The 13,104-nt window shown below is 38.0% G+C and overlaps 1 protein-coding gene across 11 annotated transcripts in view; it reads left to right on the top strand.

Annotated features, from left to right (window-relative positions):
• The window catches only part of Ank2 (ankyrin 2), a 230,350-nt gene extending 218,222 nt beyond the window's left edge, over positions 1-12,128 (top strand). For all 11 annotated transcript variants that reach the window (XM_077803582.1, XM_026389696.2, XM_026389699.2 and 8 more), the window contains 7 exons: positions 1,066-1,357; positions 3,573-3,665; positions 4,154-4,237; positions 4,359-4,523; positions 5,510-5,692; positions 7,032-7,123; positions 10,141-12,128. In XM_077803582.1, coding sequence (XP_077659708.1) covers positions 1,066-1,357; positions 3,573-3,665; positions 4,154-4,237; positions 4,359-4,523; positions 5,510-5,692; positions 7,032-7,123; positions 10,141-10,324 — 1,093 coding nt within the window. In that variant the 3' untranslated portion in view covers positions 10,325-12,128. The remainder of the gene's footprint in view (positions 1-1,065; positions 1,358-3,572; positions 3,666-4,153; positions 4,238-4,358; positions 4,524-5,509; positions 5,693-7,031; positions 7,124-10,140) is intronic.
• The last annotated feature ends 976 nt before the right edge of the window (positions 12,129-13,104 follow it).

Below are 13,104 nucleotides of genomic sequence, written 5' to 3' on the forward strand. Positions count from 1 at the left end.
CCAAAAGACCATTGACACAAGGATGGGGTGAGAAGGGAAGTAAAAAGAGGTTTTCTAGAGAACTTCTGGCTAAGGAAGCTCCAGAGTACAGTGCAGCTCAGAACCTGAGCTCTGGGTTTTATGGAAACAAAGGAGAAACAGAGCTGCCTAAAAGACACTGCTGTCCAGAAAAAGAAAACTGATCATGAGAAAGACAAATGTGTCCCTAACTCTGAAATCTGAGAATAGTGTGTCACGAGGCAGCATTACAGCATTTCCTTTGTCATTATGTGAGTGTTGTTTGGTGGCCCTGGAATGTGAGAAGAGGGTAAAGTGGGTAATGAAGTGATCTCTCCTTCCAGTGAGCCACCCCTCCCATCTGCCTGTAGGGAAGAGCATAAAGTAGAGGTTAGGAAAAGATGGAAAGAAAAGAAAGTGCTATCAGAGAGGCTCTGGATATTTGACATCAATGCCCATAGGGCACAACAGAAATTATGCTAAGAAAAAGGGAGCAAAGAATTTTCATATTTCAAAATTGGAGATTATAAAAGGTTCATTGGAGTAACTCTAAACTGTCAGTAGAAAAAAAAGTTTCAGTGTCAACAGATCCCTCTGTTAGTAATATTTTTTTCAGAGGCCCTATAAAAATTTCCTTTTAGTTATGATAACTAGATTAACGTGGGGATTTATTTAATTCTTCCAGCGTTTCATTCTTACTTTAGAAGTATTATTTACAAAGCATTATTAGGTGAAGTTTCTCAAATCCTCAATATTACTGACTTATTGAAGAAAAAATAAAAGTTTAATTTATACTACTTTAGAGGTTAGAAAACTGTCATTCACTTTGGGATAATTTTTACCTTTGGAATACATCACTCTCCATCAATGCTACATCAGTGAGCCATAACTCTAGGCTATATCTTTATATATATATATAAAATTTAATTATTTTCTTGGCTAAATACACAAAACCCATCTTGGCTATCATGGGCTATGAATACTAGCTTCACCTTTTCTTCCAGTCCTCTTCCTCAAGCAGGGGAAATGTAAATGCCCCATATGTATTATTTGACTTTTTTGTTCCAGTGTGACCACCCCAGGTACAGAGGGGTCAGAGACTCACAAGGCCACGGCAGAGCCTGGCTCTCCCAGCAAGACTCCTGAGGAGATTAGTACCCCTCCTGAGGAGGAGAGGCAGTACCTTCAGACCCCAACGTCCAGTGAGCGGGGAGGCTCCCCCATTGTGCAAGAACCTGAAGAGCTCCCAGAGCCCAGGGAGGAGGGTTCCCCACGGAAGACCAGTCTGGTGATAGTGGAGTCTGCTGATGACCAGGCACAGACGGTGGAGAGACTCGATGGAGATGCAACTTTTGACAAGGCAAGACTTTCATTCCTCTCCGTTTTCTTGCCCATCTGTAACAAAGCTACAAACCTTCCTCCAGTTTCATTTCTCTGATGGTTTATTTTTTATTATTTCAAAACAAAAAAAAATTTTTTGCCAGATTAATTAACCTGAGCTTTGGGAAACCCTCAGTTCTTTTAAAGTCCGAGAAACAATGTATCTAGGAGAAATGGAATATCTGGTGGGTCTAGCTCCCAAAGCAAACTTTCTTCAGTGGAGGACAGATAATCTCCAAATTAGATTTTCTTAGATTTATTTTAGGACTAATTTAGCAAAAGAACATTTTGTCTAAATTTTGCTGTTTCTGAATGTCCAAATGGCTGACCGTGGCATGAGATTTTTCATAACACATCCTTTGTTATTAAATGAGGTATAAAGTTGTGAAGATAGGAGTGTACCATACTAAGAAATTTATTCTCAAAATGCGGCCTATATGGTTCACGTATTTCAGAATTAATTGGGGAACTTGATCTCCCCTTGGACCTCCTGAATCAGAAGGAACCCCAAGAAGTGAAGAGAGAGCAAATCTGCATTTTAAATAACTTCCCAGATGATGCTCGGGCACAAAGAAGTATGAGAATCTGTCTGAATTAAACTTAGTATAAAATAACTTAAATTAGATGTTGTTTTTTCCTTTTAGAAAGTAACAGATTTTAAAAGCATGTTATACTTAAAAGTATTTTTCATCATAGGCCTAGTAATAAAAGATTTGTTACATGAAAGAATTGAGATCTTTTGGGGGGAAAGGAAATACAATATCTTTGGATTCAAGATCTACATTTGTTTTAATTCACTATCAGGGTAACATCTGCTACTAGGATTTATCTAAAGTCATAACTAAAATTAGAAAAGATCCAGGCAGATGAGAACTGTGTCCTGATTTTGGCAGTTGTTTCAAAGAATGAATTCATTTCATGAATGGATTTTTATTCCAAGTTTGCTTTGCACAGAATTATTCATCTCAAGTTCTTGGCTTCAATGCATACTAGTAAAAATATTTCAAACATGTTCTCTGGGCTTAAAAATTACCAAATTTAGCCTGAAATTCCATAGGCAAATAAGATAAAGACTTAAAACTATTATTTGGATGAATTATGTACTTAATCGAATCTGTGCATATAAATAAGTTTTTATGTCATTTTGCATTCTACATACTGTATACAGGCCCGTTCCACTTATTCTTGATGGCTTCAAGTATCTCTCATCAACTTCATATGTTGACATTTACACTCTTATGGTCATAACTTGGGCATCCAATTTGGTTACTTTTCTTGTAGACTATATTTCTAGGCAGTGGGTTTCTAATTGTATTTCAAGTAAAATTTGGCTTGAAGATATATATTCTTCCTTAGCAGAGAAAAGTGTAGAGCTATAATCTGGGTATTTTAAAATATGTGGTGTGTGTGTGTGTGTGTGTGTATTTTTTTTTTTAAGGATTTTGCTAAGTTGCTTAAGGCCTGGCTAAGTTGCTGAGGCTGACCTTGAATTTACAAGCCTCCTGCCTTAGCCTCCCCAGTTGAAGGGATTATAGGCATGAATCTGGGGAATTTTCTCTTTTTTAAAAAAAACATCATTCCATTAGGAAAGAGTAACTTCATACATGACTCTTAAGACATATGTTCTTATTTAAAATTATGTTCTTAGCCTCAACTGGCTTTAGGTCAAACTCATTAAATCTGATTGTTCTCTTCATTCTTGACTTCTTTGAAAAATAATTGTTATTTGTAGCTTGCCTTTTTTGATACCAGGAAAGTACATGACTGACTAGACAACAGGAAATTTTGGCTTCCTGCAAAAAGTTCTGCGACAAACACCAGCTATTCCTACATGTGTGGGTTACTCATCCCAAGTTTAAACCAAATGTCCGTGACACAACTTGGATCCTAGGTTTACACTCAGTTATTTATGTAAAAGAAGTCATGTGGGCAAGATTCATCTCTTCAGACAGATTTTTGAAAGATGGGTTTTCTGACAGTTCTCAGAATTACAGATTGTTTTCAATCATTGCCCCCCAAAATCTTTATTTTTGTTGAAGCCTGAGACTACCGCACATTTGCTTTTACCTCTGCTAACTTTTCTACCAAAGCCTCCATGAACAACATTCTCAGAATACAGTGGGAGTTAAAGGAGAAACCAGTAGGGAAGTCATTCCTTAGAATGTTAAAAAACAATGCTTCCATGCTTCCACCAGGAGCTAACAGAGGAATTAGGTGAGCTGGAGGCCAGCTCTGATGAGGAGGCGATGGTAACTACCAGGGTTGTCCGCCGGCGAGTCATTATTCAGGTACCAGTTGTTGAATTACTGCACGTCAGGGACGGTTCTGTCCTTGTACCCATAGAGAGTAACCCACCCAAAGCAATAAAAGCTCAGCATGCTCCATAGGTAATGCATGGCGACTTGAAAGCAGATCCCTTAACTTTCTTATTTCATTTGTAAAGAAATGCGGTGTTAATGACATTTGCAGCCTACATCCAAGAGCGGGAGCAAGCAAGAGCAAGATCTGGCCTCTTCAGTTCCTTCCACCTCACCTCTTGCTTATCTGTGTTTGTTTTAAGTTTTACCTAACTTGGATCAGATTCTCCTAAGCATGTTATTACCCACCTGCTTCTGTTTTTGATTAATCAAACTATTTGACAGGAGTTTGCATCCCAGCAATGCTTTTCCACATTGCCTTTGGTTTTCCTAACATTCCTCATTTTAGCAACACTTGGAAGTAGTTCCTCAGAATTTTAGCCCAATGCTGAAATGACCCTTTTCTCCCAACTGTTTAGGGAGATGATATGCCTGACATCCCCCCAGAAACAGTCACAGAAGAAGAATATATTGATGAGCAGGGACACACCGTGGTGAAGAAGGTACTGTCGAGGGTCTCCTCACGTGGCTGTTTAAAAATCTCCTCAAATTTCCTGTTTCAAATCTCTCAGTATTGCTGTTCCTTAACTCAAAAATAAGATACACAAATGAAATATATTTCAGGTTACTAGGAAAATCATTAGGAGGTATGTATCCTCGGATGGCACAGAGAAAGAAGAGATTACGATGCAAGGGATGCCACAGGAACCTGTCACCATCCAGGAAGGCGATGGCTATTCCAAAGTCATAAAGCGTGTTGTATTGAAGAGTGACATCGAGCAGTCAGAGGTGAGGCCACACCATTCTTCAACACTCACAGAGAGGAGCACAGCAGAGCTCAAACAAGATGGAGGACATTGCTCATATTGGTCCCATTTCCTTTTATATGGCAGTCTGCTTATAGTTGCACATTCCTTTTTTTTTTTCCCATGATTTGTATAATAGCCACGAAGAAGCTTGGCAGCCATTGTACTCATTGTCTTGTGTCTGATCCTTTTCATTTCTGTTGTCTTTTTAATTTATAGTTGAACAGAACAGAAATCTAAAAGTCAAGTTTTAAAAGAATAAAGTCCCTTTTGCTGGGCAAGGATGTTAGGAAGAGGCATTACATGCACCTAGGGTGCTAGTGTGTGACTGGGACACCAGCCTTCTGAAGGTCACTTTAGATAAATATTTGATCTTCCAACTTCTGCATTTCAGGGCCACTAAAAAGCAGGATCCAGAAACTCCTTGATTCATAGTTTTTTTTCTTTCTGTTTAACTTCCCAGTTTCAGGGACATGTTTACTCTCTTGGACATGTAATTTGTGAAATTCTCACTGTTTTACAATCCTTCATATCCTCAAAATGTCACTATGAGGTTATCTGGAAATCTACATGTCAGTTTCTCATGGTTTTTTGAGTTCCTCCTTTGGGGATTAACTTTATCTAAATGGGCCAGATGAAACCATTTGAACGTGAGAAAAGAGAGTTCATCCATAGATTGCTCTATCTACATTACACTATGTAACCAGTCTTGCTCACAAAACTGATTGATTAATTTTTATTCAAGTGATATTAAGTAGGGGCTATGGAGATTTAGCCATTAAACAGACATTGCCAGTTGATTATAGTTCACTTTTCCCAAGCTTCCTCCTCTTTTCCACATACTGTTTTCTAGCAGGCCAGCATATAATATTGGAGTTACTGTGCTTTGTTTCTTAGAACAGAAAAACTAATTATTTGTTACATTTTAGCAGTCAGAAAATGTATTTTGTGTGTCCTTCATTTCATTAGGTCACTTTGTCTGAACCCAGCATTTTGTCCAGTGCCTCACAATTTCAGGCTGAGCCAGTAGAAGGCCGTAGAGTGAGCAAAGTTATTAAAACAACTATGGTGCGTGGAGAAAGGATGGAGAAACATCTGGGGGATTCTAGTTTAGCCACTGATCTTCCTTCAGCCAAAGATGACTTTGAAGAGGTATTAGAAGCATCTTTTTGTCTTTCTTTTTACTTTTTTTTTTTGATGTGCATTTTACATTTACTTTGTGCTTCAAAAGAAAATTGCTTGTCATTGTGTCATTTCATGCACAAATTCATGGAAGGGAAGAATGCAGCATAATCAAGAAAGCAGATTTCCTGTTCGAATAACTCGTATGGTGAAGTGATGTTTCCTCAGCTTAATAGTGTTCATCCATGTCACCCTAAAAGCTTTTAAAAAAAATCTAGGTAACCAGGATGCACTTCTGCAAAATTAGAGTCAGAATCTAGAGCTGGAGCATGGTCATCTGTAGGTTGTATAAAGGTCTCAGAAATGTTCTGTACTCCTAATAAGGGAAAGAAATAAAGATGTTGCAAATTATCTTTGCTAGCTAATATTATCAACACTGCCAACGATAGACATTAAAAAATTTAGATATGTTTTATAATTGTTACTTTAAAAATCGTTTAAAGTTACTTATATTCTGATTTCAGCAATGAGGAAATAGGTCCACAGGGGCAGATCCACGGCAGTAAGCTAATTTGACTTTACATAAACTGCCTTAGAATTTGATATAACCCTTGGCATGAATTGACCTGAAGCTATTTTGACATGAAATCTACTTTCTTAGAGTCAAAATCCATATGTTTTTCTATTGGTAATCATTGGGTTTGATTATAGGATGCTATCTCCACCTCCTCTGAGTTGTTAGTTATATATAGTTTATATATCATGTTACCTTTCTAAAATCTCAATTCTGAAGCACATATGATGAAGGATCGGTTGGGCATGAACAAACACCCACAAGATATTTTTACTGTTGAAATACTTAGAAGTGAAATGCTGTGGGTATATCGTCGAATACACCTGCAACATATATTAAGATTACCTAGGAAGACATTTGTATACTAAAAACAAACCTTACTTAAATACTTTTAGTTTTTCACATTTAACAACTGGAATCCTAAGATGATAATTTTCGGATTATCCAAAGGTAAATTCTCTGAGTTATATCCTGGCCCTTGTTTCTGTGTTTGTCCCTGGTCATTATATTTATCCTCAGCATCTTTTCAGTAGGAAGGAATGGGGTGAAGGGAGGACATTAAGAGTCAGTCAATATGGGTAAGTTTCCTAAAGTAATATAAAAAAATCTTCTTCACAAATGAGAGAAATTTTCAGGGACTTGTTAAGTAAAACTCAATTAGATGTGCTGCTAGGAGTTGTTTCTACTTATCCTTTCATATGTATCTTTTCATACTATGAATTGCAAAGTGGTAGATCGATTGCAAAGTCTATGGTTTATGCTGAATTGTGTCTTATTCTCTTTTTCTTACCCCAGGCTTTGAGTTACACAGGTAGCCACATGAAAGTCCACTTTCCCAGTTTAGTAGAGAATGAAATCCTGAAAGAGGATGGATCAATAATTAAAAGGTTTGGGTTAGCATGGGGTGATGCTTTGCCAACTAACACCATAATTTTTTTTTTCAATTTTAACAAAAGAAGGGCAGAGCCCCTGTGTAACCCTAACCCCCACCCCCCACAGGAAGTGCCAACTCTCCTATATTATAAAGCTTTGGTCAGGTGGTACCTGCAGTGCACGCTGATGCTCTAAAGGTGATGTTGAGGCCTAGCGATGGTGAGGTGAGATATGTGCTCACACAGTCTGATGCTCTGGGTTTTAGCAAGTTGTCAAAGTCATTGAAGTCAGCCAGCTAGGTTTCCCATTGTGTTGATAGATTTGGAGAACACAGGACAGGGGAATCTCATCAATTGCACACACAGTAATTTTGTGTCCAGGTACCTGCTGCTCAATCTTAGTAAATCATTACTTTAAATGTGTTTTGTGTTTAACAAACTGTTCATGACTCTGCATGTGAGTGGCGAGTAACATGAGCATGAGTTTGATGCCCATGAACCTGAATGCACCTAGCGATGCTGAAACCAGAGGCTTTTGAAAGTGAAGAAAAAAATGCATGACTGTAGGAAGCCGCACTTCTTGCCTATATAGAATGAGGCTGGCTGTGAGGCGCTCTGGACTGCTGGTCTCTGTAAGGGATCTGATGCATAAACTTGGGTGCCATTGCTGTGGTCTACTTTCAGTTCTCTCTGGTCCTCTAGCAGCACAGTAAATATCTGTATTAAAGAAATGTTCTCACCCTCTCAGTGAAAAAAACACGATGGGAACCAAAGTTACTATTGTGCTTTGCACTTCATTGAAAAGAAGAGAAAGATTGTCATTTCTAGTACTCTACAAGGCTATTTTAAGCCTCTGGAACATAATAATTAGAACAGCAAAATTAAAGGTTCTGTCACAATGCTACTCTCCAACCAAATGTGAAAAACAGCAGCAGCTAGGAATTTAACAGAGTGTAATTGTTCTCTTAGAACTTTAAAAATGCTACAAGAATTCAGGACAAAATGCTTTTTATATTCTGAACTTTAAAGGCTTTTATCCATGTACTCAGATGAAACTATATAACCCTTGCCTGTCCTAACATCACAGGATCTTTAAATTGGAATAGATTTGGAAACCAATTGGTTCAAAGTTCTCCATAATAGCTATTGAATTTGAAGTTGAGAATATAGAACTATTGAGTTCCCCCAGCCAGTCACTGAACTCTATTTGTGGTATGCAGCATTTAATCTTATTCATTACTGAAGCATCTTATTATATATCTGCATAGACCTGCAAAATACACAGAGGACCTCCCTTGCACCAATGCTATCAAAGCTCCTCCTAACTGTTGGCAGAAATCGTCAGATATTTGCCTTTTTTGGAGGAAAAAAGTAAATGGATGCTGAACAGAAAAACATGATCTGATTTATTCCCTTCCCTCCCCTCCCCTCCCTTCCTTCCTTCATTTTTGGTAGTCGGGATTGAACCCAGGAGTGCTTAACTGAGGCCACATCCCTAGCCCTTTTTAATATTTTATTTAGAGATAGGGTCTCTCTAAGTTACTGAGGGCCTTGCTAAGTTGCTGAGGCTGCCTTTGAACTCATGATTCTCGTTCTCAGCCTCCCCAAGCTGCTGGGATTATGGGCTTGCGCTACCATGCCCAGCCATAATGTGATTTCAATCATTTGAATAAGATTTGTCCATTTCATCAAGATTAACAAATTTTAGTTTGCCTTCAAATGCAAAGTTAGCCATGTAGTATCAAAGGAAAGGAGGGATGAGAAAAATTGAGAGAAGAGAGCAGGAAACAAGGATGTCTAAAAGAAAGCTGAAAGTATTTTAGATTGAAATAAGTCACCTTTAAAAAAAATCAGAATGATCTTAACAAATGCATAGAGAGGTGTTGGGAGGGGGCCATATCTCCTAGCTCCTGAACACTGGGGAGAAATGTAAGGAAAATGGTGGCTCAAGCTACAAGTTTGATCCTTTCTGACTCTGGTTCTAAGTGAAGATGTGTGGCACAGGAGTTAAGGACTCAGGCTGTGGAAACTTGGGCTCTCGTCTGCACTGCAAGTCTCCATGGCATGCTAAAACTGTTATTGTTAAATTTCGGGACATTGCTTAAATTCCCTAAGATTGAGTTTCCTTATTTATTGTAATAATTGTGCCTGGCACACAAAACACTTTCATCAAATATTTGTGGCATGAAAAATTGTATTTACAAGTACAGAGAGAAGAACAGAGAATGAACAAATTATGATACAATCATTTTCAGGCAGGGATACAGAAAAATAATAATATGAAATATAATGATAAGTAATAGTCTCTGTTCTCAAGTAATATCCAGTCTGATGGGGGAGGCAAGGAAGCAACAGACTGTTAATTGCAATAGGATGCACTAAAGAACAAAGTATATGGGGGTTTTTTCAGGGCAGAGGAAGTGTCTGTCTTTCATGTTTGTTTTTTCCCTTTTCCTCTCTCTCCCTCACTATCCCCGGATGAAGCTTCAGAGAGGCCCGTGTTGGTAGTTAACTTTCTTTTATATTAATAGGATACCATTTCACTTTTTTAACTATGTCACATAAAAAAGTTCTCTTACAGAATAATTTGGGGAAATTTGATGGGAATATGACCCTAAAGTTTAAGTTGGCATTTAAGGTGTTTTGAACAAATTGAACGAAAAACTCTTCTTCTTAAAAGTTGTTTGTGGAATTACGATTTCAGGACAAACTGGGCCCTTTTAGATGGATGTGAGTTAATCCAAACATGAGTGTTGTACAGTTTTCTTTTGAATCATAATGAAGCCTTGTTTCGTTTATTTGAAATACTTCTCCAAGATTTCAACAATACTCCTTGCCCCCCAAAACACTTTTCAAAGTCTCATGAATCGTTTCATATATGGTAGCCATATTTAAAAGAGACAAGAAGATACCGGTAGCTGTGATACTAATGGCTTGGTGTGGAATCATCGAGAAGTAATGTCATGGTTGGCTTCAGGCCATGTTAGCAATGAAGAAAGAGCGTAATTCTCTCCCTGTCTGCTTTCCTCTAGGACAACCATGAGTAAAGCCAGCACACAGAAGAGGGCTGTGGTGAAGGACCAGCATGGAAAACGCATAGACTTGGAGCACCTGGAGGATGTACCTGAAGCATTAGAGCAGGATGACCTCCAGCGCGACCTCCAGCAACTCCTTCGGCATTTCTGCAAGGAGGACTTGAAGCAAGAGGCCAAATGAGGGGCTGCCCAATTCTCATACCAGAAACCACACATTCACTCAATATGCAACTTCCCATTTCCTTAGAGGAGTGACCTATCTGGCCTAATTGATGGGATCCCCAGACATTTCCACTGTTAGCAAACATACAGCATTTTGTTTTAGTTTTCCCCCATCCTTTTCAACTATAAGCTAATTTGTGACCAAAGATGGCATCCTTCATTCTGGATGCTGTATCCACTACTTTGTGTGTCTGTGCTAACCTGGGAACTGGCCACCTCCATTGTTCTTGCTTCTGCCCAAGCTCCGTGAAAATCCACCGCTCAGAAGAACTTCACCTATAGACCTCTTCAAGTGACCACGCAGAGGAATCCTTCCGAGGGATATCCATGTACAATGTATATAGCTGAAATGCTCAGATGAACACCATATTAAAATTAAAACCACTGCCTATCATAACCACACTGGGCATCATGGAATAAAAGGCCTCTAGAAAACGAACAATGGTTAATTAAGATATTGCTAACACAATCGAATGATAATCCAGTTCTACTGCAAAAGAAGCACTTCAGACCTATCATGTCCTTAGAACTTGCAGAATAGCCATTGCTCCTAGGTAAAGATGGGTTAATAATCTTGAACTATGCTAAGAAGTTATGGCTGGTGCTGGCCAGCATACTTTGTGACTCTCCAACACCATACTGAGGGAGGGGAAGGAGGGAGCAAAAAGGTGAAGAGATTCAAACAATGAGGTATTCGGTTGCTAGAAGCTACATCCCGTGGCCTTCTAGCATCATCAGGTCTTGTAGATTTTGAACACGTTGGCAGGGTATTTTAAAAGCTATAACTACTGTAGTTTTCCAGTTTTCATTGCTGCTTTAGCAAACCACGCTGTCTTACTGGTGGTACTTTCTTCTGGCCACTGCACTGTAGATACTCCATTGGAAACAAGATTTACCCACTACACAAAAGATTAAAACTCCTTCACCATGTTGGAGTGGTTTCTTTTTTTTTTTTTTTCATTTTTTTTCCTCCAGATTTATATCTTCTCTAATACCTGCATGTGGCATTGAAAAAAAATCAAAACCACAGTCAAAAACCCCTCTTCTAATCACATTAATGGTTTTTCGTTCCTTTTGCCCTGAGTGAGCACTTTCCATTGTCCAGCTAGGTCTGTTTTTCAGCTTGCAGACAAAATTGAGAAATCCTTTGAAAATTTGGTTTTGGTTAAAATTTTTCGGTTTATTTATTTGAAATCCAAACTCCCTTGGAAACTCTTAAGTGCATTTGTGCACTTTACTATTTGTTTGTTTCAAAGAAGGGACTGTAACAACCTGAGTGATTTCCATGTCCTCTTTCTTATTCCTCTAGTGGTTGAAGCTGTGTAGCATTTTAACATATATATATATTCACAAATATATTCATATAAACAGTATACATTTTGAATCAGTTATTTGTTAAAGAAAAGTATATTCAATGAAGATGAAATTTAAAAAAAGAGAAAAAAAAAAGAGTCTATCCTCCAGGGATCGAGCTTTCTCCAATTCTATCTGGTCTTTTCCTGTTGTGCAAAAAAATGACTCATTGCTCCAAATGTCAAAAACAAATGCGACAAACAATGGCACTTCATCATTTATAGTACGTTGCCAAAAGAGAAAATTTCCTGGGAGGGAGGTTTCCCATAAGCCAAATCTCCTAAGCCTCAAATACTAGCACTTTTTGGCAGTTGGATAGGAAATACAAGCATTCTTTGGCAGCCAAAAGGAGAAAGGCCTGTGGCGAAACTTTTTGAGACACGCCATGGCCTTCTTGTCAAAAACCTTCACTGGAGCTCAAGAAAAGCATTTCTGTTGTGTTATTTGCAGTGCAGATGGTGTCTGTGTAACAACATAATGGTTAATCACCTTCTTTTGATTTTGATTTTTGCTGTGTTATCAAAAAACTTGAATACTGTGAGAAGAAGTGAATTTTCAGTTGATGAATCAGCATCTTGTTCCCATGGTGATAACACTAATTGAATATATCTATGAGGGCATGTATTAGTTAATGGAAAAAAAATACAACACTAACAATACATAGCTGCAATGTTGTACAATGGCTGATTTAATTAAATAAAATGTACAAGTGTTAAATGTGGCAACAGTGATTTGTTCTTCTTTATCAAAGACCTGTAGTTTCAGGAAAATGAGATTATTAAAGAGATAAGATAGGACTGAAGCCAACAGAAAGACACAAATTCCTGCTTTCTTCAGTTTTATATAGAAACTGAGTGTGTTATATGTGATAAATAGAAAGACTGGGATAAATAGAAAGACTCAGTCTTTGCCCTCCAGGAAATTTTATTGCTTTTGCTATGCAACAGAGAGAAGCAAGCATGTATGTTTAGTTTGGGGGTCACTAGTAAATAGAAAATGGGAATCTAGGGACTTGATGGAGGTGAGAATGTGGTAACCAGGTGTCAGCATCATAGCAAGTTTATAGGACAGAACCATTGGGTTCTTTTCCATAAGATCAAGGTTGTCACAAAACACCTGCCTCTGGGAACAGCTTTTAGCTTTGAACTTTTATTTCTCTTTTATTGCCAAAGAATTGAAAATTAAATGAATATACTAATATAAGTAAAGACAAGACCAGAATTGGCAAAATCAAAATCAGTTTTGTTTGGAGTGTCTGGTTTTGTTATGCTTTTTTGAAAGATCTCTTTAACGCCAGAGACACAGTTTAGGAATTGAGTAGGTTTGGTTTAAATCTTATCTAATATGTGATATGAAGCTTACTGAATCTGTTTAATCAACCTGGTT

Source organism: Urocitellus parryii, chromosome 10 (genome assembly GCF_045843805.1).
Source record: "Urocitellus parryii isolate mUroPar1 chromosome 10, mUroPar1.hap1, whole genome shotgun sequence".
NCBI lineage: Eukaryota > Metazoa > Chordata > Mammalia > Rodentia > Sciuridae > Urocitellus > Urocitellus parryii.